This window comes from Notamacropus eugenii, chromosome 3 (genome assembly GCF_028372415.1).
Source record: "Notamacropus eugenii isolate mMacEug1 chromosome 3, mMacEug1.pri_v2, whole genome shotgun sequence".
NCBI classification, from domain to species: Eukaryota; Metazoa; Chordata; class Mammalia; order Diprotodontia; family Macropodidae; genus Notamacropus; species Notamacropus eugenii.
In genome coordinates this window covers 37,623,425-37,644,928 of record NC_092874.1, presented here as the reverse complement: position 1 = coordinate 37,644,928, position 21,504 = coordinate 37,623,425, and the positions used below count along the sequence as shown (strand labels likewise).

The window sequence follows — 21,504 nt, the reverse complement described above, 5'->3', positions numbered from 1 at the left end:
CAATTAAAGCTTTAAGTTGTAAGCTATTAAAACTTAAACTGGCACAAAGACTTTGGGGACACCTTGTATCTCTCTTTACATCCATCACCTAATTTGAATCTCCCAGCCACCCTAAGAAGCATATACCACGGGCATTATTATTCCCGAAGAAGCCGAGTCTCAGAGGTGAAGGGACTTATCTATTGTCATCTAGCCAGTATCCAAGGTAAAATTTGAACTTGGATCTTCCTGGCTCCAGCCTAGCGCCCTATTACACCACACTATCTCCCGTGAATAAATATCCCTACGTATGCAGTTTTGTATAAATGAAATTAAGAGTGATGAAAAGCAAAGTGGGAGAATATAGTTCAAGAGTACAAGGTCAATTTGGTGCTCCCCCATCCACACCCCACCATTACCCCACCATTGTATCTGTTCTGCCTGTATCTTCCTATCCATGTATACATGTAATCTCCCTCAACAGACTGGAAGCTCTTTAAAAGTGGGGATGATTCCCTATGGCTCAGGAGCCTCATCACTTAGTGCGGAGTGCGGTGTATAATAAACGCTCACTGACTGACTAATTCTACATCCAAGGAGGTTGTGCTACTAAGCCCCATTTTCTAGACTTTCAGTCTAGAATTTTATTTAGAAATTTAGAAACCCATACTCCCATACACATTTTTCAAATATCCACTCTGGAAGCCCCTACAGAATGAAGGCAAGACACATGAATAACTGCCTAATCTAGCACAAGAAAACTCTATTTCTAAGGATCTCCAATAATTACGAGTGACTGATGCAGCATGTGAACTTATGCTCATTGGCATGGAACTTATGATTTAAAGATCTAAAATGAAAATTAAAAGGATAGGAGAGAGAATGAATCAGAGAAAAGGGCACAGAAAACACTGGAGGTGTCTGGAGGCTTCTCAACGGAGCTAGGAACACAAGAGATGAGATGGAGGGAAAGGGCTACCACCAAGGTACAGATTGGCACCTTCTCTGAAATGCAGGAGATCTAGAAAGTTGCCGTGGGACACTGAGAGGGGATGTCATTTGTCCAGGGTCGCCCAGTCAGTGTATATCAAAAACAGATATTGAACCCAGGGCTTCCTGAGTCTAGGAATAACTCGCTATCCCAAGAAGTCTGACACTTTCAAAATGAACACATAACTTATTCAAAATTGCATTTGACCTAAAAGATAAAGTCTTCCCAGCTCAAATTATAACTTCAGAGGAATATGACTGGGATCTCTCCAGGTAAACCCCACCTCAGTCCATTTTCCGATGACAAAATCCAGAGCCTGGGGACACTCATTTCAACCCTCCCCTGCTTTCATGTTTTAAATCTACAATCTGAATGGAAAGTCCTAGAAGAAAAGGTAAACTAAAGGAAAGGCAAGGAAAGAGTCCAGACATCTATATAGAAAGAAAAAAATCCTGGAAACAAAAAACATTAGCAAAAAGATAGCTTTTAAAAAGAGCAGGAGAAAGAGAGATAACATAGCGTGTCCTTTATTTATTAGGTTTCTTTTGGCCCAGATCTGTGATTGGAGGAGAAAATTCCCTCTACTAATGCAGATAGAAACCTTCTTAACAACTTAATGTCTTAAAAAAGCTACATGGAATATTGAGAAGTGAAGTGACTTGCCCAGGATTGGAACAGCAGTTTTCCAGACTCTGAGGACTCTCTATCCCCTCCCAACACACCTTCTCTACTTGGTCTATTTGAAAAATGCCAAAGAAGAGAGGGTGAGTGATCAATAGATCAATGTCTACAGGGAGCGAGGTTTCTGGTGCTCTAGGGCTTTGTCCTTCATGACTTTCTATTAAAAATGTTAACCAATGGCTTGACAAGAGGTATGACCATCAAATTTACAGGCAGTACAATAGGTGTGTTAAGAATGTGTTAAGAAATCTGGGGAGAGACTCACACAAGGAAATGAGGATTTCCTCTCAACCCACAATCCCCTCAGTGATAACTAAGGAACTCAAGGGGTAGCAGACATACATTGGTATCTATGAGGCCATTTGCTATCAGGCTCACATGAACACGGCTTGTCTCCCCATTACAGTAACAGAATTAGGGTTGCTATCTAGTCCTCCAAACCACCTCTGAGCTACAAGAGGCTGGACGTGCCAGCCGCTAGACCTGGGGTGAGCTCTTCATGGCTGTAGTCTTTTGTCCCTGGGGTTCCTAATCAGTGAAAGGACTTACACTTTAGGGGGAAGAAGGAGGAAAGCCAGAGTCCTCCCTGTGCCTCTCACTGACCTTATCTGAAGGTGGATCAGTTTCTCTGCTGGGTGACCCTGGGAAAGGCACTTAACCTGTCTGTCTCAGGTTCCTCACATATAAAATGAAGATAATGGCCTATCTCACAGGATTATTGTGAGGATCAAATGACATAATGTTTGTAAAGTGCTTCAAAAGGTACTGGGTACATAGTAGGTGCTTTATAAACACTTTGTCCTTTCCCTTCCCCTTTCCTTGCATCGTAAGTCCTTAGCACAGTGCCTGACAAAGAGTCAGTGATTAATACATGGTAGCTGACTGCCTGAGGGAGATAGGACCACGGTCCATCGTGGACAGAGAGCCAGTCAGCCTTGGGTGAAGGCCAGAAGGGACAGCACTGTCCACACAGGGTGAGAAATCCATGCTCCACGTCCTCTTAGGTTATTTCTTTCCATCTTTGCTTGGGAAGGATCTGACAATGAGGGGTGACTTTAGGACACATCCTCTTCATAAATCAATGAATTATACCATGTCAGCACAGTGACCTCCTCCTAAAAGACATCTGCTGGGGCTCCTGCAGGGGAGCCAGAAGAGTTTCCAGGAAAATGATTTCCATTTCCATTCATCAATAAACATACATAGAAATTCCTACTATGGGAAACATTGGTTGCAGAGGTTCTCAAAATGTGGGCCGGAGACCCTTTTGGAGGGTTTTTGAAGTCAAAACTATTTTTATAATAACAAGAGATTAAAACTTTTAATATGGTAAAAAATGCTAGCACTAACCCACATAAACAAAAGCTCTTGGGGGGGTGTCCTCAATTATTTTTTAGAGTGTAAATGGGTCCTGAGACCAAAAAGTTTGAGAACCTCTGGCGAAGTGAATTGAGAAAAGTGGCCTCAAAGGATCCATCTTGGCTGGGAGCCCTGGGCAAAAGGCTTAAACCTCCCAGGACTCCAGGAAACCCTTTATATTATAGACAGTGTTTGCTTTGGTACAAGCTGAGTGAAACCAGGGGCCCAGTCCAGTCCCTAGATAGTGCTAAATACTGGGAAGACAGATGGAAAACAATCCTTACTTCAAGTAACTCACATTCTAGGGAAACACAAAATAGGTGTATGAAATAAATGCCAGGTGATGGAGAAGTGGGTGAGTTTCTTGAGAAAATTCCTACTGGCCTATCAATGAAACGAAGCGGAGATAATTTCTACTTGAAGTAAGAACGACAAATACTCCATTAAGGCAATAAAAAATTGGATTGTCGTACACAAGATGTAATTTCCAGAGACAGGGGAGATTACCGTAGAGATGCTCTTTAATAAAATAAAGATGGCATCTCAATAGATGCTTATGATATTTTTCATGACGAAAAGTATTCTCTCTGAAGGCAGACAGCCATGTTTCCCTCCCCAGGCCCCCAAGAAGGGATTCCTGCTGTCCTCTGTTCTGTCTCACTTAGTTTTCTGAAATCTCTGAACAGAGACTCAACTTAATTTAATTTCAGCCACCCTATCTGGGGAAGCAGGTGCGAAGAAACCTGTTCCTGTTTAATGAATACCTGTTGTGTTAAATGGTTTAACTTTAATTAATTAATCCATGCCCGGTTGTATTTGGAAATCATTGGGGTCCCTTTAAGAAGTCAAGCTTTTGAGTCATGATGAGTCACCGATTTGGGGGTGGGGATTAATTGATGAGGCACACAAAACAAGCGTTAACATCAGTCATTCCGTCAATCAACAAGCCTTTATTAAGTGCTAACTATGTTCCAGGCCCTGGGAATTCAAGGTTCAGAATGCAAGGAAACCTGGGGGCACATAATCAGAAAGCAAAGCTAGCCAGTTAGGAGAGAACAGATTTACAAAAAAGAAAGGAAGGCAGGGAAAATGTAAAAGAGGTTGGGCACCCCAGATCAGTAAAGTCTGATGGGTGTTGGGGGAGCTTTCATTTGGAAACAGAACCAGGCATAGGAGACAGGGAGCTCGGATCTTGGCCCTGGTGCTGATTCTTGCTAGCTGGGGGAGGGAAGATGCCTGGGGAAAATAGATTTCAGCTGTTACTGCTGGCCTTAATCTGATAGGGTGACTCAAGGGGATGTAGGCTTCTTCCCTTCGGGGGCAGAGGTTTCTTTGGTCCCTACAGAGTCTTGGGGTTACCTCCTCAAGAATCAAAAGTCTCTGTTTGGCACCTTTTTAAAATTTGACTTTTATCTGATAAATGAATTAATTATTATAGATTTCTTTTTATGTAAGCATTGGCAAAGTCTTTCCTAACTTGGATTCTACTGCTTTTATATTGAACAAGGCACAAGCGTTCTGTGTCCAAATCACTGAATCTGTTGTGACCCCTGAAAAACAGGCACCAACCACTTACTACTTGACGGCAGGGGCTACAGGCATGAGCATCTCCTAGAAGAGAAAATAATAAGCACCCAAACCTTGACCAACAACAGGAATGTCCTAACTTCTTAAAGAAGTTAAGATTTTATAACTGACTCAAAGCCTCCCCTCTGAAAGGAAACAATTAGCCTTAGCTGTTTCTCAGCACTGTCTAGGAAAGTTACTTCTGCTAAAGTGGATAAGTTAGCATTTATGAAGCACCTACTATGTGCTGGTCAGAAATTAAGGGTTTTTTGTTTTGTTTTTAAGAGGAGGAGGTCTTCCAAAAGCTCAGGATATCTACTGAAAAATGGAAGCATAAGCTGGAACTTTCTACTTAAAAGTACATTTAAATGGGGGCACTTATCATTATCAACAAGCATTTATGAAGGCCCTACTATGTGCCAGGCACTATGCTGAATGTTAAGAACACAATTCAAAAATGAACCAATACCAGAACTCATGAAGTTCACATTTCATTGAGTGGCATATACATCTACATGGAATACATGTAGAAACATGTAGGGGATAAATACAGAATCAGTACAAGGTAATCAGGGAGGTGTGGGGCTGGCAGCCGAGCTTCATACAGAAGGTAGAACTTCAATTGACTTTTGAAGAAAATAAGGGGTTCTACAAGGCAGAGATGAGGAGGGAGTTCCAGGCAGGATGGGTGGAAGGTGAAAAAAAGCATGGAGACAGGAGGTGGCCTGCTGTATCTGGAGAACAGAGAGAAAGCCAGCTTGGCTGGACCACAGAACCATCAATCCATAAACATGTAGTAAGCACCTACTATGCGCCAGGCGCAGTGCTGAAGATGTGTGGAATCTAATAGAGTGTGGAAAGGGGAGTGACATGGAAGATAAAAGGTCCTCCCTTCATTTTTTCCCCCTACTCCTTTTGTCTTATAACTTACGTAAAGGCAGAGATTAACTATATTCATATACACATATATACACACATAATGTGTATATATGTATATGGTACATGTATAATGTATATGTATATATGTCTATAACTTATGTACAGCCAGATGAGTTAGAGATTAGCTGTACTATAAAGAGATTTTATGTGTGTGTGTGTGTGTGTGTGTAATTTTTAAAATAAATATGAACCTAAGAAGCTTGAAAAGACTTCTCCTAACCAGTATTATGAGATGTAGAAGGGAAGCCACAATGCTAAGAAGCCATCTAGTTAGGGCACACACCTGGGTTCAAATCCCCCATCAGACACTTAACAGCTGTGTGACCCTAAGCAAGTCACAACCTCAAAGGCTTCAGTTTCCTTCTCTACAAAATAAGGGAATCAGACATGAGGACCTCTAGGGTGCTCTTCCAGCTCTAAACTTATGATTCTATCAATGCAAAAATATCACAGTTGTCAAAGTACCTAGGTATGGAAGAGGCTGTAGAAACCAGTGAAATACAAGACCTCTCAAGGCAAGACTACCACAACTGTTGTGTTGCGCAAAGAGCGCGTATTATCCCCAAAGTAATGGGAGAGGGCAGATGTTAGAAACATACCAAACCCAATCCTGACACAGTTGGGTGGTGAGCAATGGACAGGGCAGTCCTTCATGCACTCCCATCTTATAGACTCCCTTGCTGTTTTTAAAGTTCATGGGATCTCTTACAGAAGGCCTCTCCCCACTTGTGGGTACTCTGCTTTTCCCCTTCCCCAAATTACCCTGGTTATGTTTTGTATTTACTTATCTACATAGATGTTTGCTCCTATTAGAATATTAGCTACTTGAGAATAAGGACTATCCTGGCTTTTATCTTAGACTCCCATTACAAAATGGTTTGTACTAATTTTGTACTAATTTCAGAATTTGGAAGACCCCAAAGACACTGGTCTCTCTAAGTATGTTTCCTTACTTCCTCTGACCTAAAGTAATGCCCAAACACAATACCTGCCACATAGTCAACATCTACAAATGCTTTTTGTATTAAATGAAAGGAAGGTGGTCCTCAAAATGGGGGGAAAATCCAACAAATGACAAAATTGTTTGCGCATTAAGATCATATACTACCATACTCACAGAATCTGAGCACCAGAAGGTATCTGAGAGATCATTCATCCGCTCTAATCCCCTCACTTTGCAGATGGGAAATGGAGGTCTATAGAGAATTGTTTCTGTCATTATACGATCCTACCTACTTCTCAGCACTTGGCTATTAGGGTGGTCCAAAAAAAGCTTACTTGGCTGTTAAGAGGACCTATCCACTACACGCTGTGTTGACACTGCCTATGTGTTTGTGCTGTTGCTGGGGACATAATCTTTGTTACGGTATTCAACCATGGCTATTTTCCAAGAAGCCATAATGTAAGAATAAGCTCTTCTTACTAGCACTTGAAATTTTTCAAATTATCAGTTGGCTTGAAGGTTTTCAAGAATCTCCAGAGTGGTATTCTTTATTCCCAAATAGGGTCCTGATAAAACTACTCTTGGAGATGGTGAGACATTGGGTGCTTACTCTGGAAGTCTTGCGTAGATCTGGGAAAAGCTGACTGGACCCACAGCAAGGCTTCTGAACAGCAATTCTTCTTGCAAAAGACATTAAAGGGTCTATTTTTAAACAATAAACATGTAACAGATCTCATGCAAGCCCATAAAGCCCTCAGACACCCATCAAAGCACCCAGTTTAAATAATGTCCTAGTTTTCCCATGCCTTCAACTGCAAGTCAGAATGTGTGTATTTGGGAAAGACAGAGAGACAAGAATGTGTGGGTGGATCAATAGACTTGTTTGGGGTTTTATTTTTGGCCTCATTTGTGAATAATTAGAAATTGATGGAGACAAACAAAAGTCTAAATAGCCGGGCAATTTTCTAAGTAGGAAAAAAAGGCAGGATGCAGATGATAGGTCAAGTTCTCAATCTCTTAGAAGCAAGAGATAAAACTCATTAGCTCTTCAAAGAAATCTCACAGTCGACAAGAAAAGGTGTTCCAATGGGTCTATAAACTTGTTTTTGTTTTTAGTATTCTGATAGCAGTCATTCAATGATTGGTTTTCTTTGTAATCCAATGTATTTTATTGTATATATTTATAAACATTACCCTAAGAAGGAGACCGACCATAGGCTTGATCAGACTTCCAAAGAAGTCCCTGACACAGACACACACCCTGGTCTATGCTTTATAAAACAAGGAAAAGGAGACAGGACACAGATTCTAAAGATTTGGGCGATCATTCAACTCTAATTCTACAGGATACTATCATAGAAATTATCTGGCTGTGGGTCATGGAGTGCCACAATCTCAAGAGAATCAAAATGACAGGTCAGTATAAAGAAAACAGAAAGGAGACAGTTACATACAGTGGGTGCAAACAGGTTATGGTACAGTCTTAACAAATTCCAAGTATGAAGTGAGTCTAAAAGGTAGAGGACAAGGAACCATCCATCTGTTACAATGGTACCCATGCAACATCAGGAGATTTGGACACCCAGAATATTCAGTGGGCCCCCTAGGAATAACTGATAGACAAGGGTCACCCGGGATGAAAAGGTAAGATTATTACAACCTAGAGTTAGCTACCCTAACTCAAGCCAAATATCTACACTCAGTGGGTTTAAAGTGTATCAACACGAAGTCAACTTGTAGGAGGCAGCCAAAAAACCCCCAAAGTGACTAACTGTATAAAGGATGTCATAAGACTTAAAAAGTATTAGGTAGAAATCAGAAAAAACCCATACAAAGTTTCACTACCTTTTATTCCTTGTCTTGTTCCCAATACACCCACTACTCCCTCTTCTATCAGCACACAGTGACAACATTTTGGAATGACCACAATACTGCATAAATAAAGGATGACTTGAATGATGTCACCACCAAGGGGGGTTCACATAAAGAACCAAACAATATAATGTGGGTTGTGGTGATACCATCATGGGTATACCATCAAAGGTATCCAACCATCTCCCAAACTCTGACACTGATTCTAGATAAACCAGTGGCCAAAGCCGTATTCTAACTGAAGCTATTTGGGTCATTTGTCATTTCCTGTGCAGATGTTTGCAGTTAGGCCTCTTTTCATGGTAGATAAACCATTAGCAGCTGTGCAGTCTGAGGATTTATATATTAAGAGGCCAAAAAAAAAAGAAAAGAAAAAGAAAAAACCTATCTTTAATGTCTCCTACATGCTATAGCCACTAAGGACTTTCCATTCCCACAGAACTGTGCAATGGAAAAAAAGGGGGGTAGTAAGAGGGGGATGGAAATCTAGTGACCAGGAACAGGTTTCTGGCAAAGTTCTATTTCCCTGGAACCCTGCAAAAGGCTATCCACATTCAGTCAGGTATTGTTGAGAGTAATGCATGTCTATGGATGGGTTTCCTCACAGATCTCCATTTACCTCAACATTTTCTATTTTCTATCTATAAGAGGATATCCCTGGCTCACAACTGTAAAAGGGGGCACCACCTTTAGATATTGCTAGCTCACAACAGTGAGAGGAGACACCAGCTTCAAGCACTCCTAGCTCACAATATTGGGGGGGGTGCCATCTTGGATCAAAACTAGGAAAGGGGTCACTATCTTTGTGTATTCCTGGCTCATAACAGTGACAGAGGGCTAAAATTTAACAGATTAATCCCAGAGATGATTTTTCAGATGAAAAGTTTTAGTTTTACCAACTCGATGCACTTTTTGGGTTTACTTTAACTTCCTTTGATTTTCGGAATTTCTGCTTCTTATGTTTATTTTGAACTTTGGACTTTCTGGGGTTTCTTTGTCAGCTGCAAACATAATTCATTGCTCTCTTTATACAAAAATCACTTATTTAGTGTTTTTTGATTTAGATATTCTGAGTTGCTAAAAAGTTCCAGCACCATAATTTAAGGAATTACCCCAAGCTTGGTACCCTAGGGTCTAAATCCAACCCCTTCAGAAATTACAAAATGGCTAAAGGATGAATTTGGCCCATGGGCTACAGTAATGGGATCTGGAAAGTCATAGTAAAAAAAACCCACTGGATTTGGGGTTGAATTACTCATGTTAAAATCCCCAATTCCACCATTTACTCCCAGTATGAACTTCAAAAAGTCACTTTACCTCTCTGAAACTTGTATTCCTCATCAGTAAAATGAGAAGGCTGTATGAGGTCATCACTAATTTTCCTTCCAATTCTAAAAACCTATGTTCTTGGATCCATCTTGTGGACACAGCTATGCCTCTTGATCTGACACCCAACTAGAGGGTCCAGCAAGAAAAGTCAATGAGTTGGGGTCTTGGCCAAGTCCAAGGTGCTACCTGCCTGTGAGAGAGGACTGACAATTTTGGTCAAATGTCCAAAGTGAACTAAGGTGCTGCCTGGTGAGCTGAGAAATATTATTCTATTTCCATCTTGGATACTGACACACAATGTGTTTCAATTCAATTATGTGTTTGTATGTATGGAGTCTCATGATTCTACAGTTTATGGGCCTCTGCTTTCTGATTTGCTAATATGTAGGAAGCATCACTGGAGCAGCTGGAGAAAATGGAAAACACTCTCTACCATGAGTAGGCAGACTTGTTCATTTGGCCTCTCTCACCAGCTTGGTGGATGGTACTCAGTTGTCTCCTCTTGCAAAATGAATGGTCTCTCCAATTTTTTAAAAATCAAACTCAGGTTTCATTTGCTGTATCATAATTTTCCTTTTTTCATGTCTATTTCTTTTTGCATATTCCATCTATCCATTGAGGTCACCTGGTACAGCAAATTGACTGCTCTTGGCGTCAAGAAGACCCTATGTTAAAGTCCTGTCGCTGATCCATACTGGCTGGGTGACCCTGAGAAAGTCATTGGAAAACTCTCAAATACTCTCAGTGACAGATGAGTTATCCATTTACATCAATGGAAGGAATTTCCATCCCTCTGGTTCCTTCCCTACACCAGAGATGTCAAACACATAGCCAGAGGGTGAAGCTGCCAGCTTCAGGGGGGCCTGAAGCAGATTAAAATGTAACTGGGAAATATTTAACAAAATATTTAACAATACACTACAACATAGATGATGTTAATTTGTGGTATTCTAAGTTACCTTGTGTCAGAAGTGATCCACTTCTATTCTAAGTCTGATACCACTAGCCTATAGGAATAAAGTCAGCCTACCCAGTACAAAAAATAAGATCCCTTCTCACTCTAAAATCCTCCAATATCACTATCAAACTAACAAGTATTTATTAATATCTTCCTAGGTGCTGGAGGCAACTAGTTGGCAAAATGGATAGAGCCCCAAACCTGGAGTCAGGAGGACCTCAGTTCAAATCTGGCCTCAGACACTAGCTGTGTGATCCTGAGCAAGTCCCTTAACTCTGTTTGCCTCAGTTTCCTCATCTGTAAATTAAGCTGGAGAAGGAAATAGCAAACTACCTCAGTGTCTTTGCCAAGAAAACCTCAAATGGAGTCATGAAGAGTCAGACACGAATGAAAAACGACTGGCTAACAAAATCCAAAGAATGTTAGCTCTAAAGGAGACATATATATACATACATATGTATACACATATATACATATACACATATATGAATATATTCTGAATAAATATAAAGTAAATACAGTGACTTAGGGAGACAGGGCACCAGCAATTGGGGGGGAGGGGTGTAGATCAAAAAGTTTGCTCTATTCCATGTTAAAAAATATGTTCCATAAATATTAAGCAAGAAATATAACACGGAGACATCACAAAGATTGTTTATATGACTTTATGGGTGTAAAGCTACAGACCCTTGGAAGCTGATACTGTAGAAATCATAAAATTATATTACAAAATTATAAAATATAAGCGATTAATTTTTTTCTTATCTTTGAAGTCACTTTAGACGCAATGCTATGACTCATGAATGAGCTCATGAGATTATTCACAAAACTGAATCACATTTGCAGGACTTAGTCATTCTCTGTGAAATGTGTCCAACTCTCAGCCTTTTGTTGGAGATCATTCACCCAGAAGATGACCCAGACAAGTTATGGAGGTGGTCATTCTATCAAAAGCAAGCAAGTCCCTTAGAGAGTCCTTTGTCTGAGATACAAAACATCTCCTGATGATCTGGCCTCAATATACCTTTCCAACCTCATCTCTTCCTATTCCCCACTGTAGTTCCCTACACCCCAGCCAGATTCTTTACTCTCACCTTTCCCAAATCATGCCTCAAGCTCTCCCATTCCTACTTTTTTCTAAAGTAAAAACAGTATGCTTCAATCTGTATTCAGACTCCACCAGTCCTTTCTCTGGGGATGGAGAGTGATGGTTTTTCCCCTGTAAGAGTCATGCTGCGAAAGAAAACATACAAAAAAACCTCAAGAAAAAAAAGTCTGTATTCAGACAGCCTCAGTTCCTTCTCTGGGGATGGATAGCACTTTTCAGTTGTCTTAGATCTTTGTATTGTGACAATAGCGGTCATTCATGGCTGATCATCTTACAATATTGCTGATGATTTTGTACCCCATACATTTCACTTTGCATCAACCCATGTAAGTCTGCAGGTTTTTCTAAGAACATCCCGCTCATCATTTCTTATAGTATAATAGTATTCTATCACAATCACATACCACCACTTATTCAACCATTCTTCAACTGATGGGCATCCCCTTAATTTCTAATTCTTTACCCCCAGAAAAGATCTGCTACAGATATTTTTGTACATAGAGGTCCTTCTCCTTTTTGTTTTTTCTCTTTGTGAACACAAACCTCTTAGTGGCATTGCTAGGTCAAAGGGTAAGCATGGGTTTATAGCCCTTTGGGCACAGTTCCAAATTGCTCTATAGAATGGTTTTAATCGATTCACAACCCTGACAATAGTACATTAATGTCTTTTTTTCCCACATCCTCTCCACTATTTGTCATTTGCCTTTTCTGCTCTATTATCTAATCTAACAGATATGAGGTTGTGCCTCAAAATTGTTTTAACTTGCATTTCTCCAATCAATAGTGAGTTAGAATATTTTTTATACGGATATAGATAAGTTGGATTACTTTATCTAAAAACTGATTATATCTTTTGATCATTTATCAATTGGGGAATAGCTTTTATTTTTATACCATTTCTATACTTTTAGCCATACTTTTGCCTGTAATGCCTTCCCTATCCCACCACAACTGCTCCCCACCCTGCAAGGTCTCACTCAGATGCCATCTCTCCTCCTTGTTCTTCAGACCTCAGATACTGTTACCTGACCTGCTAGTTTACCCTAAAGACCCCTGACTTAAGGTCTTTCCATCTGCCCTGCAGCACTACCCTCTTGTCTGCCACTTACTAAATGTGTGACTTTCAGTAAATCAAAGAACTTCCTGTGGCTTCAATTTCTCTCAAATGAAAAATGAAGGGAGGGAGAAAGCATCAAATGACCTCTGCCTTCCCTTCTAGTTCTACATCTACAATCCTAAATTTAATGAGATCAGGGAAGGTGTCTAATTCTTCTCCATATCCTTCACAGGACCTAACACACAGAAAATATTCAATAAATATTTTCTGAATTGAATTTACACTTGGAGGCAAATATAAAATGCATTTAAGGGTAAACCAGTCCAATGAGCCACAACAAGCTTTAGTCATTATAGATCCTTCTGTCGGAAAACTATTTACTCCAGCTGGAATTAGAGTTGCTTGGCAGTGGAGGAGGGGATAGACAAGACTGTAAGAGCCGGAATAAAGCAAGCTTAGCTCCTGAATTACATTTAAAACAGGAGCACAGAGGAAAAGAAAATAACATATTAGTAAAGCTGCTTGAGGAAAACCATTGACCAACAATATTCTATTCTGAGAAGTTACCCCCAAACGTGCATCCCTGACTCTCTGTGCCAATTCTTTCCTTGGAAATAAAGAGACACCCCAGGAAGTAGATGGGAAATCACAGACAATGACAAAGACCTGAAGAGACTTAGCACTCAGGTGTATAATTTGTGTCTATCTGGTTCTGTCCATTAAGGTAAAAAATGAAGACATAACTAACTTGGCACATTACTGGGAGGTGGGGGGCGGCACAGGTCGGAAAAACTCACTTAACCTGAGAGAGTGTGGCTTCGTTCTGGCACATTAGACCAAGAAGTGCAAACACAGTAATTAACAGTGAATTCTGAAATTTCAACACACTAGAAAAGGGTGTCACACTAGAGGGAAACAGAAAAATAGAAGGAATAAATTGAGAACCAAGTGCCATGGAATTGGCGCATTGATGTGCGATGCTGGACAGATCCGTGGCTGAGAATGTGGAAAGTCTTCCTGGGGGGTAATGATACATGCCCAATACCCAACGAGGCTGGATAAAACAGAATTTTTTTTAAAAAATAGGATGGTCAAATGTCAGAAGGAGGCGGTTGACACAAAGAAATGGGGGAAGAGGACCAGAGGGAGCAAAAATTCCTCTCTGTACCACTACTAACAAGCACTCTGGTTTTTCCTTTCCTGCTCTCTGGGAATGGACCAATACCCTACTTTCAGGCTGTTAGGAGAAGCTGCTGTTAATCTCCCCAGTACACTAACACATGCCAATCACTGTAAACCCGGTGCTATTTTTCTTCCCCAAGTGTGATCCACCTAATCAGCACACTCCCGGGCTGAGCCACAGCCTTCCCACAGGAGCAATTCTAGGCCATAGCCTGGTAGGGCCCATCAGACTCTGTGTATTGGTTTAATTATGAAACCTCTTCTTGGAATGCCTATAATTCTCAGAAGAGGCCAAGTAATTGTTACAGCTTAAAGAAAGGATCCCTTTTTTTCCTCCCTAGTTCAGAACTCAGAATTCCATTTCTTATTCTGCCAATTCTGCCCTTCTCAAATGCCAAATATCATGTTCACCCTGCCCTACATGCTGTTAAAAGATCTTGAGATGAGTTTTTTGCTCAGGTTCAAGCCCCTAATGATTTCCTTTCATCTGAAAAATCATATCTGGGATTAATCTATTAAGGTACAAGCACAGATAAGACACCAACATAGATAACCATAATATACTTGTACCAGTACGCACATATTACATAATAATCAGTCAATGAGTACTTACTCTTTACAAGGCCCTGTTCTAGGTTCTGGGCATGTAACTACAAAATCAAAAGTAGAGTCTGCCCTGGAGAAGCTTATGGTTTAGCCAAGGGAGAGAACATGTAGATATGAAACAAGGGTCATCCCACTGAGTATACTCAGTGGCTTTTCCAGGTTCTAGTTATCCCTGTGGGAGTTTAGGACCTGATCCCATCCTGTGCTGAAAGGATTTGGCATTTTAGTATGACATGGTACATCCTGAGTGCCTTTCCCTACTATCCTGTAATGGCAAAGGGCAGGGTGTTGTGCTGATTAAAAGTAGAGATGGCAGAGTTTCTGGTTCTCTTTCAGAGACTCTTCAGATGGCCTCATAGTGAGCCAAGGATAGAGAAACACTGGCCTTTCTCCACCTCAACAACATGGCAACCATGTCCACTGGGCAGGTAGTATGGGGGCTCTCAACTCAACGAATACGAGCCTGGACTGCCAATGACTTTTTCTCTCCTTAAGTGAATAAATGTCTATCCTGATATGGACACATTCAGGTCTGGAGGTGAGTTCAAGAGGTCTAGAGATCCTGGGTCAGGCTGAATTGCAGCCAAGAAGGAGACCATGGAGAGTATGGTCACCAACAAGAAAATCAGCCCAAGACTGGCTGTTTATGAGCCAACAGTGCCTGGGGTTGTTTGGACAGCGCAGAGTCCAGGTGAAGTGTAGGCTGTGTAATGAGCAATCCTGAAAACTACTTTATATTCCAATGAGGTCTGAGCATCAGTCTCCAAAAACACTGCAATCATCATCATTCTGGGTCAAGTTACTGAATCTTGTTTTAAATTAGTCTGTTAATGCTTACTATATAGAGTGTTTCTTTTGTGTATTGGAATAAATTACCCTTCTCATACCTGATTTGTACTGTGTAATGACTATCTTTTAACCTCTCCTTTTTGGGGAAACCCTAGATATGAACTGTTAATTTAAACTTTGACTCTGGAGCACTGGAGTAAGGGTTTAACAAATCAAAGAGTGTGAAAAATGGACCCTAACCCTCCTCACTAGAGACCAGGCCATCCCCAAACCAAACTAGGGCAGAACAGGGAATGTCACGATAATCTTGGGGGCTCAGCAGTGGCTCTTTAATGATAACATAAGGTATAATAAGCCTAGAAAAGGAGACTGGGGTGATGGTCATGAAGGAAGGGCTTTAAATAACAAAGAAAAGGAGTTAATATTGGATCCTGGAAACAACACGAAAATAATGAAGTTTGTTGAGTAGGGAAGGGATACGATCAGATTTGTATAGTATTGTATAATATCAACATATTTTATCTTTTAATACCCTAGTAATTCAGACTTTTTCTCTGGTATGAAGGGAAGGTCAAAAAAGTTTACATGGATCTTCCACATCACATGGCACTGTGCCCCTAAGCCTTGCCGTGTTGAAGGGATACCTGTAACTGACACTGCGGCAGTAATAAAGCACATTATGGAGATAAGGTACATCTATGTGAGGTTTGCTTGGTACAGAAAAATAAACTAAATGATCCCTTTGGAAGCTGGACTTCTAATGAATTCTGTTCTACTGCAACAAAAAACTTTTGAAAATATTTTTAATTAATATCTTGAGTTTTTTTACAGCATAAAATTTTCCCTAGTATCTCCCTGCTTTCAGCGAGCCATCCCATATAACAAATAATATTTTAAAGAAAAGGAAAAAATCAGCAAAACTGATTAATATATCAAAAAAAGTCTAAAAGTATGTGCCATGAACTCTTCCCATGGACCTTCCACTTCTGCAAAGGGGTGTCACTCAACAAATATTTTTTAAATGAGGTTACAGCGTATTTTCTTCTTAGATTAGATTTAGGATTGAAATAAGGAATGGTACAAGATCTGACTGCCTAGCCAAAGCATGCAGCAATCTAGTGGAAGAGGACTCCCTGGGGTCTGCCCACTGCCAGACCTATTTGTAATCTGGAAAACAACACTGCTTTTAATTCCATGTCGATCACTGCTTTATCTGACATCAAGTGCCACCAAGGGAGAGGTCATCAGCAAAAGCGTGGGGCCTGTGAGCTCTGTGGAGAAGTGCTTGTTGACCTAAGGCTGTTGCAGGAGGCTCAAGTTTCAAGCAGACGGTCAATCTCTAATGGAGCGACCAACTGGGTCCAACTGGCTACAGGCCACTATGGATATTTGTACTTAAAAAATGTTTTTAAATAAATGTATGCTGCCCAAGAGAATCTTGGCCAGATTAGTTAACCTCAATGGAGGTAAAACAAGGGGGCTTCTGAAGTCCTAGAGATAGGAACCTATGGTCCTTTCCCTTTGGTTTTCTCCATCTCCCTAGTTAGGCCCTGCCCTCTACACCCCACATATTCCCATCACAACAGTGATGCCATTAGGGGATCTCACAGTCCTCTGAAGTGTGGGGCCTCTTCTATAAGTTGATGGTACTTTTCCCCAAAATTGTAAGCTTGGGAGATGGATACAGGAGATGAAAAGCCCTGGCTCCTACAGGATTCTAAGTCTTCAGATGGCCTATCAGCCTGGAACAGGGCAGAAGCCACAACTAATCATGCAAACAACTAGACATGGTCTCAGTTGTTAGTCACCTAATTGCTGAAAATTAGTATCTTTTATCAAATACAACCACAGTTCGGGGTAGGCCCATTGCTTTGTTCAAAGTCTGGGCTCTGATCAAATTCACAAACTCCCCAGGAGCTAAGTCCTGGAGAAAAAAAAGATGCTAGCACCATCAAGGTCTTTTTAAAAGTTAATTTTTGGAAAACTGGTCAGTGAAACATCAGGGTTTTGTTTTTTGGGGGGGTTTTGCACAGTCAGTCTCCAAACTGGCCCTGCCTTGACAGCCAATAGTACTTTCCTTTAAATTACAGTAAAGGGTCCAAAAAAGAAAGTGAAACAGAACCATCTGATCTGACAGCTGAGAATGGACTAATTTCACTTATGGGGGGAGCCAACAATGGCCACTGGAGCTGAGCTGAGCTCTGCTGTCCCAAGATCACAGACTGGGATTGGAAAATCCCTCCAAAGTCATCGATTCCTTCATTTTACAGAAGAGGAAACTGAGGCCCAGAGAGGGAAACGATATGCCCCAAATCACACCTGTAAGTGTCAGAGTCAGGATGTGAATCCAGGACTTCTGACTCCAAAATCAGTTCTGTTTCCACAACGTCATACTGGCCTCTGAATATTCCATTACATCCATTTACCATAATTTGGTCAGCCATTTTCCAATCGATGGGTGCATACTTTGTTTATAGCTTTTTACTACTAGAAGAAACGGGTGGGCTATTTTTGGAAGTAGTAAGGGAAGGAAGCTATTTCTAGGAAGGCTTATCCAGTCCCAGGAGGGACTTTGGCCAGATGAGCACTTAAGGAGCTAATCTGTATACATGAGACAAGGCTGCTCAGTCCTCCTACTCTCCAAAGAGGCAGTAAGGTACTATGGAAAGGTACTAATTCTGGGTTCAAATTCTGTCTCTGGTGATTAATATCAAGATAACCTCCAGGGCCTCAGTTTCCTAAACTTTAAAATAAGGGGGTCAGACCTCTATACTCCTACCAAACACACTGGATTCAATACTCCAAGTTATAGTGAGCTACTTCTTATAACTGTTCATTAAAGTCCCAAGCTGGGTGGGTTTGCTAATGAACTAGCAACTGGACTGGTCATAAATCAGAATTTATCTTTCACAAAACATAACGTCTCATTAGGTGTAGCCTACTCAGCAAATGCTATGACCAGGCACCCACTTCCTCTTGAGAGCTAAGTGAAATTACTTAGTTCTCAAAGTCAGTATATAGTTGTCTATAGACTGAGAGTCTACAGCCATCAGACTTTTGGCAGATTTCACCAAAAAATGATTTTAATTGTGTCTACTAAGGATTTATCACATAAGAAGACTTCTCTTGTTTTTGAGGGTTATATACTCCCAACTGATAAAGAAAAAATTCAAGTGTGCCCTTTGGGAATTTGTCTAATATTTTGGTGGTGGGTTTTTGTTAAAATGTATTTTATCTTTTCATGATATGAAACACATGGCTTTCACATTTACATGGAAAAAATGTATTTGTACCTTTCATTACCATAAAAATATCTCTCTACTACAACATGTACCGTAACCAGCAGATAAAACTTCCTGAGTCATTTCTCATCATGCCTCGCGTGACCTATACACATTTTGATTCCTTCCTATTTTAGAAGGGAAGTCCTAAACATGCAGAAAACCATGGGATCTTTTTTTTCTTCTCTGAGTCTAGGTCTCAAACAATTAGAAAGTTATGAGAAACAGCCTCAAGAAGTCATTTGGTCAACTCTAGGTCAAAGATTCTTAATCCATTTTTGTGCCATGGACCCTTTGGGCAGACAGGTGAATCCTATGGATGCCTTCTCTGAATGTTGGTGACCTATGTTCATAAGTGAAGGAAATGCTAAATTTCCCTCAGACTTAAAGGTGTCATTTTTTCCCCATGCAAGTTCACAAACTCTCTGAAATCTATCCATGGACTGTTCATCCATGGACTCAAGTTAAGAATCCCTCCCTCTTAAGCTGAAAGGTATCCAGATACAGGTAGAAAATCACTAGCCCCTTTCCTTAAAACCTTCCCAAAGGGAAATATCACAGTACCAGTTCCAAATTTCAGGGCATCCCAACTGAAATGTCCAGTGCCAACAGCCTTGATCATGTCTAAACTAAGCTAACTTCTGGTCATCATCAATTCCCTCTCATGTTACCCTCAATGGGAAGGAGAAGCAGCTGTTCATCCACCCCTAAGATCATGCAAGGTCCTCAGAGACAGGCATTCTTCTTAAGGAAAATTTGAGGAAGAAAATGTGTTCAGTTGAGGCGAGAGAAAAGATCTTCACAAAGTTGGGTAATTTGTGACCAAGATTCTGCAAGGCAGACACCAGGAGGTGGTACAAAAGCATGGAGGTGAAAAATGTCAATCCAAGATTAAGGAAGCAGTAGCTTACTGTGGAATGGACAGTGCAAGAAGGTAATGCATGTGAAATGAGGCTAGAAAGGTGGGTTGGAACTAGATCATGAAGAGTCTTGTGGGAGACAGCAAGGGGTAGAAGAAAGAGTTCTAGATTTGAAGTCAGAGGATCTGGATTTAAACCCTAGCACTGCTACTCCTTACCAGTGTGACTCTGAACAAGTCTCTTGAACTCTCTGGGCCTCAGTTTCCTCAACTGTAAAACAAGGGAGTTGGGAGTATATACAACCTCTGCAATCTCTCCTAGTTCTGTATCTAAGATCTTAAAATTTATGACAAGACACTTAATCTCCATGGGCCTCAGTTTTCCAATCTGTAAAATGAAGGAATTAGACTACAAAGCCTCTCTGAAAGAATTCTAGGTCACAGATACAAATTTAGGACTTCTTGGCACCTGGTGGCAAAATTCCCAAGTATGGCCCAACCAGATCAAAATATAATTGGGAAATATTTAGCAGAATGAATAAAAAATACAATACAACTTAGATAATAGTAATTTGTGGTTTTTAAGTCAACACGCAGCCTGCAGAGAGCCATTTCTATTTGGATTTGACATAGCTGCTCTAGATCTATGGTTATATGGCAAGTTATAACCTCCCTGGACCTCGGTTTCCTCATCTATAAAATGAAAAGACTAGAAAACAAAACCTCTGAGGTCCTTTCCAGGTCTAAATCAGAACACATTAATAGAGGCTTCAGTGTTGGTAAAGAGTATATTTCATTTTTTTCAAACATTTATTAAAAAATTTTTTTGAGTTCCAAATTCTCTCTCTCTCTCTCTCCAGCACTTCATCCACCCACTGAGACAGCAAGTAACGATCCCCATTATACATGTGAAGTCAGGCAAAACATATTTCTACATTAGCCATGTTGCAAAAAACCAAGAAAAATAAAGTTTCAAAAAAATATATGCTTCAATCTGTACTGAAAGCTCATCAGTTATTACAGAGTACATTTCACTTTAATTTCTAGCCCATGCTGGCAGTACCCAAAGGACAGTGCCGGTGTAGTCTGAGTAATAAGAATCTAGAATGCTCCCTTTGTGTTCCTGTTAGGGTTACCTAATGGAAACTCATGGGATAACAGAATGGCCAACTCTAAGTTATTTAGCCCACCTCACACAGCTCTGCAACCACCCCAAGGAGTCAATAATATCTATCTTCTTCCTCCTTTTTCTCTCTCTGACTTTTTATTCTTCTTGCCTTCCCTCGTGTCTCTATCATCTTTCCCCCCTTTCTTCTCCCCTCTTTTCCTCCAATTCCTATTTTTCTTCCTCTTTTCTCTCCTTCCCCATCCCTCTCTCCTCTTTCCCTCTCCTCTCTCTCTCCCTCCTCTTTCTCCTTCTCTCCCTCCCTCCTCCCTCTCTCTCTGTCTTCTCTCTCTCTCTCACCTGCTCCTTCCTTTGTCTGTCTCTCTTTTCCATCTCTCTAGACCATCATACCTTGACTTCTCTTCTGCTCCTATTACATTACATGCTATCAAGTATCAGATCCTCATCTGTGTTCCTGTTACCTGGGCATTCCCCTTCTCTCCTGTCTTCCTCCACCTTAGGAATAAGTGGCTTGTGGGCAGAGATACTGAGTTGTGCATGCTCAGATAAACCACTTTAGCATGCCAAGGCTTCAGTTTCACAGAGTCATGCAGTGGAAAGAGTGCTGAATGACCTGGGCTCAGATCCTGGCTGCATCACCTTGGTTGAATCACTTAAATTTGCTGATCGTGGATTGGATGAGATGACCTCAAAGGTCCAACTCTTTCTCCCTCTAAATCTATGACCCTTTGACCTCTGAGGTCCCCAGTCCCTTCAAGCTCAAAATCTATGATCCTCTAACTATGGGATTCCAAAATCTTTTCATCTCAATGCTTGACACATGATAGGTCTTTAATGAATTTTAATCAAATGGAATAAATCCCTTCTCAACTGTTTTGT

At 40.7% G+C, this 21,504-nt stretch overlaps 1 protein-coding gene across 2 annotated transcripts in view; it reads right to left on the bottom strand.

Annotated features, from left to right (window-relative positions):
- Positions 1-21,504, bottom strand: part of RFTN1 (raftlin, lipid raft linker 1) — a 185,897-nt gene that overhangs the window by 88,740 nt on the left and 75,653 nt on the right. The window contains exon 1 of one of the 2 annotated variants that reach the window (XM_072651255.1): positions 6,633-6,782. The exons of the other annotated variant lie outside the window; for it this stretch is intronic. Coding sequence (XP_072507356.1) covers positions 6,633-6,667 — 35 coding nt within the window. The 5' untranslated portion in view covers positions 6,668-6,782. Of the gene's footprint in view, positions 1-6,632; positions 6,783-21,504 lie in introns of those variants that run through there. 2 annotated transcript variants of the gene reach the window in all.